Genomic DNA, 16,716 nt, shown 5'->3' with positions numbered 1-16,716 from the left:
AACATCTGCAGGTACAGCAGAGCTCTCCTGCCTCCCCTCCATGTAACAGTGGAGCAGTAAGAAGAAGTGATCTATAAAACACCGTAAAGCAGTAAAAACGATACTGTGGGGTCAGCACTACGGTCCTCTGAGGAGCCATGAGCCTCCCAAGCAAACACTCGATCAGAGTTCAGAAACACCACAGCGCATTAACCGGACATTTTTAATACAGCGACAACTGACCGGCCCTTACGTGATTTGTGATGCGAAAGATTTAGACTAAGCAACGTGGCTGTGGAGTGATGAACGGTCCCCAGGAAAGTTTAAGGTAACAGTTTAACCGGATTAATGTCGGAATACATTTGTAGAGAGGCTGTGCGCGTATGTGAGGAGATGGCTCATGTAATGGATTATACTTGGATTAAATTACATGTATTGTTGATGTGTATTTTACATGCAGAGGCGGAGAGAGGAGAGGGAGAAGAAAAAAAAGGAGAGAAGAGAAGGGAAACAAGAGGGAGGTGATCCCCCTCCCTTTCCTCTCCCTTGACAATATGGAGCGTGAGACTTGTTTAGGGGGAGGACGAGGGTGAGGAGGAGGGGGAGGGAGCGAGAGAGAGGATGGGAGGGCGGGGTGAAGGAAGAGGACTGGGAAAAGAGGCGGAAACAAAGAAAAATGTAAACACCGCAAACCAAAATGCAGACAAAAGACACACAACACTCCACCTTCCTGTCCTTAACTCTCCTCTCTGATTCTCTCTGAGGACAGTGCTCCTCGGACTGCGCTCGGTTACCAGGCAACCAGAATCCAGTCGAAAGTGTGTCAGAGAGACCGAGAGAGAAAAAAATGCATGATAAAAGTGGCCCTCCTAATCGCTATAATCAGTCAGGATGTTTATGTCTGACGCTCTTCCACGGTACAGTACGTGTGTTGTTTGTATTAAGACGCACCAACGACATCATTTGCAGGCAGAGACCTTATGTTACAGGATGGGTTAGTATGATATAGCTCTATTTTTCTATAAGACCCAAAACAACAATGCGTTAGTCGGTCTTTGAGTACGCTCCGACCTCCATATCCTGGTGGCACTGAGCCCAAAAGCCATTCGTCCCGACTGAAGGCGTAGATCTTTAAAATGGGGTCACAGATATGTAGTTCAATAAGGTTAAAGGGGCATTCCACGAGTGCTACACATGGCGTTCAGGTGACTCGTGACAAAGAGCACCACTCAGTCTGTGTATAATGTCGTCTGTGGGCTGCGTTATGTTCAAGTCTCTGAAAATAACTCTGATGATGTCACGGTGATGTCATCAGGGTCATCTCAGCTCGAGACTTCAAATCTATAACTGGAAGCCTCTGTTTTCGAAGTCGTGTCCCTGAAGTTCAGAGATGTGGGTGTTTGCCCGGCAGGGAGGTTCTTAATAAAGATGCTGTTGCGTTGCATTGTGGGAAATGTAGGATCTTAAGCTTCAGTCCATAACGAGACTAAAGCTGGGTGGGCATAGAGCCAAATGCAAACACCTATTGTATTATGTCATTTGTTTAAGATGTAATGGTACAAGAATCCTACTTTCCCTTAAATGATTATGAAAAATAGTAATTAGGGATACATATTAAATATTTATAGAGCACTTTAATAAAGTGTTTTATAAACTTATAATCATTCCTTTTATTTTTGTCTTTACTCAGCAATAGGAAAAACTACAACGTCATGTCAGTATTGCAATGGATTGTGGGTAGTTAAAGGGACACTTTGAGGATTTCCAACCACATGTTTATCACTACAATGTTGGTAGTATAAGTTCTCAAAAAATTGTTGGAGTGGAGTGTTTATTGGTCCGGGCCGAACACAGTGCATTCTGGTTGTTGTTCCTTTTGCCCAAAAGGGAATACCACAGCCCATTTTTTTCCTGTTTTCTGTGTTATGTAGCATCAATTTAAAAAAAAAAAAAAAAAGTCTGTTTTTCTACTGCATAGACGAAGAGAAATACTTCTATACATCAGTGAAGTCTGGTGAAGGCTGCACCCCGAGCAGACTCTCTGGAACTCCACTTGAGAAAGTCCACTTAAGGCGCCTTGTGGACTTGGTGATTTGCAGGGTTGGATTCAGCCTAAAAGCCCATGTCTGCCTTTTTTTTGTTGCAAATGTTACTCAAACAGGAACATATAGTGCATTTGTTGGGGAAAAATGTTAGACCTCGGCTTCACAGACATGACTTGTAGGTAAGGTCTAATTATTGGTTGTTTCGCTCTTTTATTTACACTCACAAAAATATAGACTATCACTCGGGGCTTTATCGACTTGCCGACGTTTGGTACTGTGCTTATACATGTGGAGAGGCCAACAGCTCAAGGTCGAGCAGGATTGTTGAACCATTTCAGGCATGTAAGGTAGTGGTGTGTGTGTGTGTGTGTGTGTGTGTGTGTGTGTGAGAGAGAGGAAGAGAGTTGAGGTTTAAGGCCAGGCCCCACCAGATGCAGCTGCTCTATTTAGGGCTGTATATCCCTCCCTCTCTCTTCCTCTCCTCCCTCTTTGACACACCGTGACACACACACACACACACCTGCGAACACACATGATGGGACAGATGCCGTAGGAAAGAGAATCTCACCTTGGGATGCCTTTTGTTCAGGTGTGTTCTGTGTCATGAACGTTTTGGTCCAGTACATCATCTGCACGTTGCAGCGCTTCAGAGAACAAACTGTTTTTGTTTTGTCGAAACCATCTCGTCTCTCTCTCATTGCGCACACAACTCACACAGATATCTCCCTCTGTTTTGAAACAGACATCAGAGAGAGAGATAGAATTTTAATGTAATCGATGCTGAAGTTGCTCAGACAATATTTCACCGTGTAAAAAAAAAAAGTGCCACCAGCAGACACGGTTAAAAAGGCAGTGGAAGGAAGTGGGAGATGAAAGAGCAGGCGGCAGAGAGACTATAGCAGAGAGACTATAGCACAACGACGGAGGGAATCCTGGTGTAACTGCGTCACTGCTGCCTCAGCCTCCTCTCCGGGGCGCTGGAGGAGGAGGGATGGAGGGATGCAGGGATGGAGAGATGAAAGCGGGAATCAGGAGACGAGGGAGAGGGGAGAGAGTTCAGGGACAGGCTGATTTATGAGTTTCTGTTTCTGAATCGTGACGTCTTCAGGGACTTCGCTGTGATGAGCCGATCTGGAGCTCACACACACACACACACACACACACACACACACACACACGCTCACACAGGAGACACACGAGACACATGCAACTCCAAAACTAGTCATTCTGTTGGCAGGATCCTTTAAAGTAGTGATCACAGCAGGTGGGAGCAGGTTTTTTTTATGTTTGAGGTAATGGTAGAGTTAGTGTGTGTGTGCGTGCGTCTGTTTTCTGCGGCAGATGGTGAAATAAATGAACAATCATCCCAATCAAACACGGCTCGGAATCTGGACTGGAAGCACTCCAACGCCACATCGACAGAGTGCGACGGATCACTAGGCGGCGAAGCACGAGGAGGAGAAACAGAGATGGAGAGAGCGGAGGAGTTTGGAGAGCGATGACAGGAAGAAGGGAGGACAGGGCAAACACGACGGGGAGAGGAGAGCAGATTTCTGGTCAGAAGCGGAGATTCACAACAAAGTTTGGGGCTGAGCGGTAGAGGGTAAAAGGGAAGAAACGACAGCAGAGAGGGAACAGAGCTCATTAACGGTGAATGGAGTGATGAAGGAAGGAGGACAAACAGCCTCTGATGGTCTGTAGGGCGATGCCGGCAGTTGGAGGAGCTCTGAACCCCGCCGCACTCTTCATGGCTGCTGCTTGGATGAGGCAGAAATTAGTTCCTCTGAGATTTGATCACCAGCAAATCAGGGAAGGGGGTTTAAATAGTGTCCACGTGTCAAACATGACACAGATGCAAATGCATTTTAATTCAAATGAACATATTTAATATATATGAATTCAAGATATTACACTTAGTTTCAGGACGTATAAATTGAACTAGAGATGCACTGCTCCACATTTGCTGCAGATACCGAGTACTGATCCGATACCTGTGTTTATTTAAAGGGTAACTCCACCAATTTTACACATAGTGTGTCTACAGGTCTTGGGGAGCACTACTGTATATGTGAATACAGTAGTATAAAGCTGTTTTGAAGCTCCAGAGAGAAGCTGCATGTAATCTGAGAAACACCAGCGTTGCATTGTGGGTAATGCAGGCGCCATGTTTTGGTTTTTGCACTCCTGTAACAATAACCAGAGATATTACCTTTTTCCTTCGCACGCATTATTCTTCCTGGCTCCTACATTGCCCACAATGCAACTTAAAAACTGATGATATCAATTGATAGTGGAAGAAGTCATTTATCCAGGAGCACCGGGTCATTTCCTCGCAACCTTGTCACCTAAAAATGTTCATATACAACTACATTATTTGTGGGAGCCATTGTCACACTGCTCACTGCCAACACAAAATGCTAATACAGAACTTATCCTAAGTAAAACTGTATACTTTAATGTAAAAAAAAACATGATCTTTCCCTAATGTTGAGGCCTAAACAAGTAGCCTAAACCTAACAACCAGGGCATGAACCTTGCTCTCTGTTGTTTTATTTTGGCTTGTGGTTTATAACACTGTCAGGTTGGTTTAATAAAACAGGCTGGCACAAAGTAATATAATACACAAAGCAGATATGGAAAGGACAAAGGGCATTGCAACATAAATTGGTATGCTCAACATGACGGGCTACACAAACACAGGCACACATGCTCTTGTTTTCTTAGTGATTGTACACAGACACACACACACACACACATGTACACGCACACACTGCTGCCCTGCTGATCGACCTGAGTAGCGAGCGTGATTAGGTTATTACATCTGATGGGATTGAGTTTGCTCTCCTCTAATGAAAGGGGGATGGACTAGAGCATGAAGAACGAGGAGGAGGGGGTCAGAAAAATGGATTGCGAAAGAGGATGGAAGGAAATGTACATGGAAGGGGAGGCTGAGATAGACGGAGGGAGGTGAAAGGCTAAGAGGGTTGAAAACATAGAGAAATGAAGGTGTCAGCAGAGAGAGAGAGCGAAGGGGTGAAGGTGAGAGTCAAGGAACTGAGGAAGGAGGGAGGGAAGAAAGGGGTGTTGAGGAGGGGGAGTGAGATTAATAATTCAGCAAATGTTATCCTTGAAAAAGAAAAAAAAACTCTGCACATTTAAGTGATTAAAAGTAATGCCTGTTAGCAGATGTCTGCATAGATATAAACAGAGAGAGGACAAAGTCGTTGGAAGTTGAATCCTTGTTCAACACGTGTGAGATTTAGGCCCAATTTTTATTCCGACCCCTCTTTTTAGAGTGCCCCATTGCCCCTCACGACACAGTTAAAGGGGGTACTGGTTGAAATCTGCCTCTATGACATGGGACAACCCGTCAGGACACTCATACATCATCAGTAGGCGCTGGCGTTTATGAAAACGGAAGCGACTGGACATTTCCAACATGCCGTCTTCAGCTGCAGTGATTTCTCTTGCGTTACTGTATTACCGGGAATTATCACGTCATTTGCTGTTTGTCTGATGGAGATAGAAAAGCAATTTGCTCACATTCTCCTCCCCTGCCGGTCTGCACTGACATTAGAGGAGCAGTATCAAGAGCAGTAACTTGGCTGCTGGACATTGAAATATGTCAAAATGCGGGACTGTTAAGCACAAATTAGCAATAATAATGTGCTGTAAGCTCCATGGGTGGTCCCGTTTTCCGAGCTGGGGATTCGTTCTAAATTTTTATGCTATACATGAATGAATAAAAACTTTCTGAACATCAGCCAAACCTTCGACTGCCATGTTCACTCAAATTTTTAGAGCTTTCCGAGTTGGTAATCCGTCTTAAGGGGGCATACACATCATTTTTCCATGTCTATCACTGACTTTTCCAATTATTCTGACACCACATGCGAGCACAGTTACAATATAAGAATGTGTGCGTGTAAATGAAAAAATGTACTCAGTTATTTTGCATTGTACCTAAAACTTCAGCAGAAAGTGTAGGTGCTTGTGTCAGGATTATACGGGCACTTACACAAGCATCATTGTAACATCAGTTTACATCCAAACATGTCTCTCTCACACACAGTAAACTACATAAATATGTGAATGTGGTAACTCTGGGAGCTGCGCTAACTTCCAAACAACTATAAAAATGTACCTCAGTCTGTTTCGTTCCCCGGCTCGCTATCTTTGTGTGCATGGATGCATAGAGTTGCTTCCCCCAAGCCATCTGTCTTCATGGCAGAGCTAAGTGCTGTGCGACTGGTCGCTGATCTGAACCTCTCACTCTAATTACCTCTCCTTTAGCTCCGAATTCGGTGGAATGAGGAAAAATGAAGCAAAACAGACAGGTTGAAATTCATGTGCTCGGCTGAGAAATTTCACCTGACACGAGAGAGCGACAGCCGATCAGCTCCCGGCAGGAGTCACGAGGCTCTGTAAATCGTGACCACTAACTGTGACCAATGACATCTGCACAGCACATTTTTTTTTTTTTTTTAAGCTAGATTCCCTAGAGAAGATGCTGCTTGTGCTGACTGCCTGGCTAAGGAATAAAATAAAGGAATGATGCAAAAGCGGCGGCATTAAATTAACTTGTATTGGTGTGTGAAAATGTGGTCGGACAGGGAACTGTGAGAGCCGCTAACCAGACGGGACAGGCTACATTTGTAGTTTCTCGCAGAACAAAGAGCGCTAAGCCGTGAAGCAGATAGGGATAAGTTCTGCTTGTGATCTGAGACTGTAGCTCCTCTTTAACAAATAGAGAACGGAGGGAGGACGGAGGGGGGAAAGAAAGAGATAGGAAGGACAAAACAGCTGATAACGTGGTCTCAATTTAATGAAACCAAAGTGGACTGACTCTGGGTGAACTGCGCTGATGGGAGACAACTGTGTGTCTGCAGTGCTTCAGTGCTCTGTTATTGTTTACCTCGCCCTCCTTCCTACCTCTCCGCTCTCTCCGCATGCACTGGCACCGGCCTGACAGCTCAACTGGAGTGGGCTTGACACCGCGTGTGTGCTGCGAGACCTCTCCAGTGTATTCATGCTTGTGTGCGCCCGTGTATGCCTAAGAGGTTGTGCTGAGGTATTGTTGTTGTCTTGCATCAGCGGCCGCTCGTGTCGAAATATGCGTGTGTGCGTTTGTGTGTGTGAGCGGCTAAAGCTCTTTTGACCAATGTAGTGGCGCTGTGCAATCATGTCCAGTTGGGAAAAGAAGGAAAAACACAGTCTGCAAGCGTCACCCTGAGTGTACATGTGTGTACAAGTACTATGCATTTGTATGTGTGTGCGCGTGTATTCACTTAATGAACGTGTGTAAGTGTTATCACAGTCGCTGTAGGTGTGAGACTTTGCTATGACAGAGTGTGGTACAAATTAAATAGGCTCTCGCAAATGCTCCGCGTTGCTTTGTGATATTTGTTTACCTCGGCAGGCTCGTATTGTTCCATATTTGCCCAGCAGATGCTAAAGATAAACACTGACTCATGCAGCACCCATCATACAGTAACAGATGAATGCAATCGCTGCGCCATATATGTGTTTTTTGCAAGCTTTACAGCCTTTCCATACTTTGTTTCTACTTTGTCTAGAGCAGCTTTAATGACCGTGTGTGTGTGTGTACCTCTTTTAATACTACTTATGCATACAGTGTAAAGTAGTTTTCTCTTGTCCTTATGCACGACACCATATTGCTCCTGTAGACAGGTTTAGTGCCCACTGATAGTACACTTTGTTTTCAGGATAAGATATTGATGGACCCATGAACTAAGTCGATAAAAAAGTAACTTTTGCTGCTCTGGTTTGGCTGAAGGATGCTTTGTTCTTTGGTAAATGAATCATTAAATGAATCCTGTGCTGTGTAGACCAATTTTTATTTAACAAAGACTTTAAGCAGCCATTCACTAAAATCTGTGAGAAACAAATAAGGCTTAACTCGCTGCACCTGCTCCACATTTTATAGCCTACCAGTAGATGAATGGATAAGAAAGTTACTCTGCACTTGCTGTGAATGTTTTTGTTTCCAAGAAGACAATGAAAAGGTTTATTTCTCTAAAATGTGTCTTTGTTTTTCAGCATGTTTAACAACTAGAATGGCACTCAGTAGAGCGCTTACCTCCGCCAAGGCCCAACAGCCTCCTTTGGTACTTACTCACAGATACCAGCCGCTTAAATACGCCTGAGAAATGTAAAAAAACTGTCGCAAAACGTCCTTTCTCGCAATGTTAAAGAAAGTTAAGAGAATAGTTCCTGGCCTCTATCCAAGTTTCATGGAAATCCAATCAGTGTTTTTTTGTGTAATCCTGCTGACAAACGGACACGGGGAAGACGTAATCTCCTGGTTTCTGGATTTGAACTTGCTCAACAGGAGTTTGTCGAAAGCAAGTAACTGGCTGGGCCGAGTATGGTCAATGTGCTCCTGAAGACATAATTGGTGATGGTTGGTGCTTCGCTGTAAAAGCCTCCTGAGGACGTAATTGAATTCCAACACTTGATGGTATAACTCCATCCATCACTCACTCAGTAAGTCAGGGACAGACTGTCCCGTTTACTCCAGCCATACAAGTTAGTACAACGTTAAAGTCACTGGCTTAAAACTGACTCAAATTACTGGCGAGTTACTGGTGACAAAGGTTTGTTTGGACGCTGTATCCATGTTATTCTTTTTATTGCTGTTGTGTTATTGGCCCAGACTTAAACATGGTATTCCTACAAACTTTGATAATCCACCTTCGCTCTTTAACATTTCATTTATTATAGATTTTAAAACATTTCAGGACGGTTTTGAGGTAAAGCCTCAATCATGTGTCTGACACTGGGTCAAATTTACCATATTTAAGCTTGGGACAGTAGCCCAACAGTAATAAAACAAATAACACTAACTAGGTCATAGCAAACCCATTCATACCGGGTAAAAGGTAACCTACATCTGTGCTATACTGACCCAAATTGTTGAATTCTTTGCTGAGTTTTGTGCATATGGGGCCCTAATATAAGGACAGGTGATGAATGATAATACGGAAGTAGAGACAACTGAACCATTGCTAGACATCTGAATAACCGCAATCCCCCTCATCCTGTATGACACGACACAGACCTACTTTTTTTCTCAGAGTGCTGAGGCATGAATCGACCTTATCAAGTGAGACCAGGAGCATTGCAACCCTGGGCTGGATTTGTCTCTGCCACAGCAAGCCAACCAATGAAACCAACGAAAGAGCACTATATTTGGTCCGGCTCATAGCAGCATAGGGAAAACATAACTATACTTCTGAATTTGGAGCGTTTGTGTGTGTGTGATAGAGAGAGAGAGAGAGAGAGAGAGAGAGGCAGAAGCCAAACAAAACATTAAAAACACCAGGATCTTTGTCATTCTCTGTTTACCGCAAATCAGCGCGTATGCTGCACTCGCTGTGCGGCGACAGCCCGGCTTGACTTTGAGGACTTACACATTAATGCTCGTGTGCGTCTATGCCTGCATGCATCTGTGTGTGTGTGTGTGTGTGTGTGTGTGTGTGTGTGTGTGTGGGAGAGCTGAAGACAGAAGGGGGCTCAGGAGGTGTTGACTGTGGAGATTAAAGAGGAATTAGAGAGCGCAGGGCAGAGCGAGGCTCAGAGCAACACGAGAGAGAGCGAGAGATTCTCTGAATATTCAAATCTCTCATTTTAATTCTGCCGCAGATTACTGAATCTTTCATCTCTGAAGGAAGGATCGACCTTAGGTTGTTTGACTTAGTGTGTGTTTGTGTGTGTGTCTGTGTCTGTTGTATGTATGGTGGCAGACTGGCCCAAGGCATTTCCCATGTGATTGCAAATGTCTTTTTTTCTCGTCGTATTAATACTCACAACAACACATTGTAACCTGACACAATGTTATCAACAACGCTTTATTGCTGCTCCCCTGAGGCCCGTGCGAGACATGTTTTACACTGATAGAACCGCTAAATACACCTGTAACTCATTTGCGGACTGGATACAAGCAACGACCGCAGTGCCTCAGAGCTGCTGTCGCTTCTGCAGAGTCACAGAATCAAACGTAGCGCTCTCTGTGTGAACGTGGCCTCCGAACTGGACTTCCCCTCCAACATACCACTCGTGTCTCACGCTGCCTGCCGCCACGATCCCCCCAGTTTTACATACTGTACCCTCTCTGCAATGTTAACTTCTCAGAGGCCCCTGGTTTGTTTCTCACTCGTTTTAAATGTGTCCCCAGAGGATAAGCGTCAGGGTTTGCGTTCTTCCTGCCTCCCACAGTAGTGCTGCTTCTGTTCGCTTGAACATCCAGCTGCTGTGTAGCGTAGCGATGGGAGCTTGGTGCACTGGCAGAGAATTTTTTTTTTCCAGAAATGTAGCAGACAGACAGTTTCCCTTAGTATCACAAAATCCTCACATCAACATAAGTAGCGTGAGTGTGTAAGATTATGAGTTTCATGATCAGTTGGGCGTTGCAGTCCCGGATAAACATATATAATAACATAATGCAGTTAAACCTTATTGATCTCACTGAGGTGGTCCGTATCTGTAACTTCCCTCACAGTGGACAGAGGGAAACCTTTCACAGCAGGCAGAATAAAGACATGTGGCATTTTGGCAGAGCATATTGCAGACTTGTCAGGCTTGGTTAATTAAGCGGCCTGACAAAGGTGAGTAGTGGCAGGCAGGGCTGAGGAAATCCTCTGTCAGACGTGCAAAATGGGCCGGAATACAGATGATGTGTTGGCGGGAGCAGAGCAAAGAGAAATGACACTTTTTTTAATTTACTTTTTTGTTCTTAGATTTGGAATGCATAGATAGGACAGAGCTTGTGGATCGCTGCTGCAGACCGATTGAGATACAAATCAAGTCTTCAAAAGGTTTCTTGCTGCCGTTATTCCCATTTCCAAAGTTTGTCTCGGCCACACTGCACAACTTTCTGCCTCGTAATCCGAAGTCTTGCAGTCGTTGTGGTTTAAACACCACTCCATGACTGATCAGCGACATGAGGCCACACATCACAAGATCACACATGCCAGACGTGACACGGGAATGACGTGTCCAAGTTGTTCGCGCGCTGATTTGTGGCAAAAAAAAAAAGAAAGAAAAAGAATACAGGTGAGAATGGGTTATGAAACTTTTCTCGCATTGTGGTTCAGCGAGGACGACACCTTTACAGATACAGTACTCTGAAAAGCTTGCGTATACGTATTCTAATGGAAACCATAGGCTGTTATTGTGCCCGCTCCATTCAAACAGATGCATGATAAGACTGGGTACCAAGATACCGCGAGCGACAACAGAGGAGAGGAGGAGAGAGGGAGGAAGGAGAGTGTATGCTCACATTGGCTTTAGCTCATTCCTTGTTTCCTGACCCGACTTAAGCAGATGTGCAGCCTGTTAGATATCCAGCGGGCTTCTGTGACACATCGGCGAGCTGTCCCTGAGCCCCTGGATCTTGTCTTTTAAACACTTCACACATACCAATCATTGTTCACAGGGTAAAATATTGTATTGTGAACTTCACTTTATGTTGTCTGTGCAGGCAGCTTATGATGATGCTACGTCCCCCTTAGAACTGCACATGACCCCTCATTACCCTCAAAACTGTGTGCGAGCCATACTCCCTCTCCTTATATATATTTTATATGCCTCATATGCAGTCTCGGTTGCCTAATTGCTTTTTGAATCGATTTTTATCCACGTCTACGGGAACTAAAGACATGTTGAATTGCATTTTCAGTGGGCAGTTGCGCAGCATTAACTCGTTTTTTTATGTCAATTTCTGACCACAGGGGAGGTGAATTGCCCCCAGAAGCAAAGTCTCACGGCTTTCTGTGTTTCTTGGCGCGGACATCATCGGTCTAAAGATGTTCGATATTAACGTAGTGCACCATGCACCAGAATGTTGAGCCTTGTAACATCTAAGCAAAGTATTCGGCTCATGAGACAATAAAACCTGCAGTGGTCGGTACAGTAGGATAAATTAGAGGCTGTAGCTACTGGAGAGAGAAGAAAGTTTTAGGTTGCTGATACAATCCTCTGTCTTGGCTCCCGATCACAGCAGCGAGTCCCGAGCTCCTTGTGTGTGAGTGTGTGTGCAACATCGACTCCCTGTTATTTGCTTACAATATTATATACACAATACCTGCCTGCATTTGTCTGTTTCTGAGTGTGTATGTGTGTCTATGTGTGTGTTGTAATGTAGAAGACAATGGTCACCATTTGTTTTCTGCTTTAACTCCTTTTCTAATTAGAACAGTACTTCACCCTGGGAATACTTCACCGCACACGCCGGCTCACTGGATGTGTGTGTGTGTGTGTGTGTGTGTGTGTGTGTGTGTGTGTGTGTGCGCATTTGGGAGAAAAGCCAAACTAAAGTAGAAAAACAGCAGCATCAGTGGCTTTTTTCTAGTCGAGGAGACTCGGTGTAGAGCTGCTCTTATTCTCCCTGTCGGTTTCCTCCCTCCAATCCCTCACTGTGTCTCACTCATGCTCTCTTCGTACTCTTTGATTACTTGGTGTCTATTATGTTTTCCCGTCATGATAAATGGACGTCTTCTAACTTTATTGCAGCTGCACTGTGATATACTGGCCACATATTTCATTAGTTAACGTGTGTTCTTACAGTGGTTTGATTTATGGCGTCGCATCACGCTGAAGTACGTTGTCAGCGCTACAACGATGGATTTATGAATTTGTTTGAAGTAAGAGTGCGACTACAATGATCAATCTTATGCGTTGTTGGTTCTCATGGATTTCGTACACGGCATCTCCACCGGACTTAAAAGGAAAGTTGGGATCTCAGAGCTGACTAAGGCTTTTCAGATTTGCCATCTTGCATTTAGTCAACAGATACAAGGGTGTAATTTCAGTTGCCATCCATGTTGCTACACTCAAACTGTGTCACTGGAATTCCTAAACAAACCCATGTGGGTATTTAAAACATCTTCGGTTTCAGAAATCAATGCATGGATTAGACCATGTCAGGAAGTCCGGTGAGGGGCGATTCTCGTCGCCTGAGATGTGGGGAGTTGTCAGGAAGTCAGAGTAGCTGACAGTCTTGCAAAACATCGAGGGTCATTGCCTGGGGAAGGCATGATTAACACCTGTCATGAGTTCTGCATCTGATGTCCTGTTGTTACCTGACAGTATATGAGTGAAGACAATCTAAAAGTCTAAAGAGAACAGTCTGCTGGGTCTTCAGTCCATGCTGCATGTTTTAAAGATCTCTGATTCATCATCATCATCAAGCGAGAGTGCGTCATTTTAGAGAAATTCCCTTCCACGCACACAGACCCATTGCATCAAGCATCTGTCTAAGCGGTGAGGCACCAACGGGCCACACACTTAAGACCCTTCTATTTAAAGAGAGGAATCCGAAACAAAGGAAAAGAGATAAAAACAAAATCCACTGTTGGCTGTGCCCTCTGTACTCTTTTGTCCTGCAAAGATAAGCTTGCTTGTCATCTAAAAAGGATAAAGCAAGGATAACACAAGCAAATGGAAATCAACAAAGGATTACCCACAAGTGGTTTTATTGTCAGGTCATAGGTGACATCTAACATCGGATTTGTGTTTCCTCCTTGTGACGAGACGGCGGAAATCCGAGTTTTCACGAAACAAATCCTGAGAAACGGCAAAGATTTGGTTGGATTCTTACGCTCATACTCTAGTCAGATGTTGAAATCAATCGCCACGAACTAAAAAAAAAATCAAACCATGGTCCCTTGTGACATACTGGCATCGTTAACTTCCTGCCATTGGTATATTAGCACATGATGCAACAGGATATACAGTAGACGTGGGCCCATTAAAATGTTTATTTGAGAAATTGTGAAAAGGCCTGTAAGCAGATTAACAGCCAAACAGCCAGGCCCACTGAGTCATTATTAGGCCCATTATGTGCATTAGGCTCACACACAAAAACTTCTTACTGGCATCCGGTTCCAGTGTGTTGGCGGGCTGTTCGTCTACTTACATGGTCTTATGCTGGATCATGGTTGATTTCTATCTGGGATATTAGTGCTTCTTATGTATGATTATACATCTCTGAATGTTACATTACTATATCACTGTCTTTTATGGACTGTAGCTCTGATTCATTTTAGTATCGCCAACCCCTGCGTTGTCTTTCCTGATTGCTGAGGCGCTGAGCAATAACAAACAATTGTCTCAAGCATCGAGTCTGAGATTTGAGATGGACATTTAAGGCTGCAGTAGTAACGAGTAGGACATAAGCCTATGCTTTCCATTTGCATCTAACAGCTGATGCAGTGTAATTTGCTCATCTCTGAGCCGGACGGCCCATTAGCTCAATTAATAGATTGTGCGCCTCATGTACAGGACTGTGTCTTCGCAGCAGTGGCTGGGGTCTTGATTCCCACCTGTGGCCCTTTCCCTCATGTTATTCCCTCTTTTTCTTCTCACTCTTCCACTGTTCTGTCTAATAAAGCCATGAAAAGGCAAAAAAAAAATCAGAAATAATATCGTTCTGCAAAAGGTCAACAGGCCTGTTATGACCATGCTGCCCCTGCGTGTGGTTTGCACCTGGTCATGCCAGCCCCGGATGCACCTGTGGCCAGTGCTGTGACGGCACAAGCTGTCCCAAGCTTTGATGAAAGACTGGAAACATTTTTTTTTTTTGCATTTTCCACATCATCTGACTGTTTATTTGTTGCTTTTCTGTGAAGCCCATTGTATCTCCCCTGGAATAACAGTGCTATGTATACAATTTGATGTGTTCGCTTGCTTTTTCTTCCTTCTGGACAAGTGTTTAGTCCTTCACCTTGTGTCGTCTCTGATTTAAAATGACATCTCGAGTGTATTGGCCTTAACTCTCTTCCTGCACATGGTTCGAGCACGTATCCATGCTGGTGATCCTGCTCAACTGCGTGACTCTGGGGATGTTCCAGCCCTGTGAAGACGTCAGCTGCCAGTCAGAGTGGTGCCGCATCCTACAGGTCAGTGTGACGCCCTCCCCCTGGTAGCTGGGCCCGTGAGCACATTATCTTACATGACAGGTCGGCATGGCATGGGCAAAGATATTGCTTACCTTGGTGACAATAATGGTGAAAACTCCTAAGTCAACATCACTGAGAGGGCCAAATGTAATGGACGTTAAAGAATAACACTAATTAACTATAAACTAAATGTTTCTTTTACGCCATTATTGCTTTCACATTCTGCTTTGTGTAGTTGTGAGGTGATTGGAAGAGCCATAGCAATAACAAATCCGGTTTTTAAATACAGGGTAATGAAAAGGTCTTTCATTCTTTCTCTCGTCTCACTTGTCTCATTTGTTTCAACATGCTCTCACTGCAGAGTAATGTTGATTCTTGGCGCGCTGAGATACGCTCATTATATTCAAATACAAACATTCCTTTGCTGTGGTAGATGCCTAATTAATTGAGACACAGCCATAACCATGCTAAGCCAGAGCTATTCCCCGCTGGGATGCAACTTAGTAATGGAGGAGAGAATTGCTTTTCAGACAACCTCCACTGGCACTGCCGAGGCGCCTTTCAAAATGCGTCTCCATATTGACGAGGGATACTTAACAGGGACCTGACCTTTTTTCTGTTGCCAACAAGTCAATTTCCTTTTCTTGTTTACATCCGCGTGAAACATTAATTGTATCCGTGTGCTTGTTTGTGTTTTTTGGTCCGTCAGGTATTGGACGACTGCATCTTTGCTTTCTTCGCTGTGGAGATGGTCATCAAGATGGTGGCCCTCGGAATTTTTGGCCCCAACTGTTACCTCGGTGACAAGTGGAACCAGCTTGACTTCGTCATCGTCATGGCAGGGTTAGTATCCCACAATGCTTTTCACTCATGCCCACAATTTGCTCAATTTGCTCCCTCGCCTGCAGCTGTACAAACGCAGCCTGCTTAGAATAAAACATTTTATTGCATTTTATTTACATTTATTTACTATTTTAACACAAAGTAAACAATCACAGACACTTTTCTGCCTTAGGAGTGAATATAGATCACATGATACAGGTGCTTGTGTGTCTGTTTATGCACATGTCCTAGCCAATGTCCTAGCCTTAATTAAATAGAAGTGCCCTGTACATAGGTGTGCTTTTGTGTTCTCCTTGTCTGCATGTCTATATGTGCAGCATCCACGTCAGGCCTCACAACACTTGAATGCTGAACCGCTTATTGTAAACTGTGTCTTTAATGGCACCTTTACAGAAAGCTTTTACCTTCAGGGTGACATGTGACAACAAAACAAACTGTCATGACAGGAGATGGGAGAGGTGGAAAGATATATTTACAGATATCAAGCTATCAAGCTTCAAAAAGCAGATATCCATAACTAAGACGTATAATTTGGAGCCTGGACATATGTGTGTCCATATGTCTCTGGCTGTCAGCTGCACAGAAGGCTGCGGCCTCCATGTACTGTAGATTGAGGCGAGGGCAGGACCCAATCAGCAGTAGACATTCCTTTAGATACTCCCACGCTCCAAAAGCTGAGCCAGTATGTGACCACAAACACACACACTCTCCTCACGCAGACCATAACTGTCTCTCTCTGCCTACTTGTCACACTCATGATGTTTGTGTGCTGCTACATAGACTATACAGAGGAAAAAAGAGCTTCTGACTCCATGTAATTAAGTCTCACACATACAGTAATTATGTGGGTAGCTTCCATTATTATATGCATTATTATATTTTTTCGTGTTTTTAGTTTTCTTGTTGTTGCTTTGTGCTGATAAATCTGT

General features: G+C 44.2%; 1 protein-coding gene across 1 annotated transcript in view; it reads left to right on the top strand.

Moving 5' to 3' along the window:
• The window catches only part of cacna1ha (calcium channel, voltage-dependent, T type, alpha 1H subunit a), a 120,726-nt gene that overhangs the window by 43,261 nt on the left and 60,749 nt on the right, over window positions 1–16,716 (top strand). Inside the window, exons 3-4 of the mRNA XM_084371440.1 lie at window positions 14,835–14,944; window positions 15,654–15,787. Of these exons, the coding sequence (XP_084227566.1) occupies window positions 14,835–14,944; window positions 15,654–15,787 (244 nt within the window). The remainder of the gene's footprint in view (window positions 1–14,834; window positions 14,945–15,653; window positions 15,788–16,716) is intronic.

Source organism: Pagrus pagrus, assembly GCF_965226575.1.
Source record: "Pagrus pagrus genome assembly, chromosome: 13".
NCBI classification, from domain to species: domain Eukaryota; kingdom Metazoa; phylum Chordata; class Actinopteri; order Spariformes; family Sparidae; genus Pagrus; species Pagrus pagrus.
This window is presented reverse-complemented; position numbering and strand designations above follow the sequence as displayed.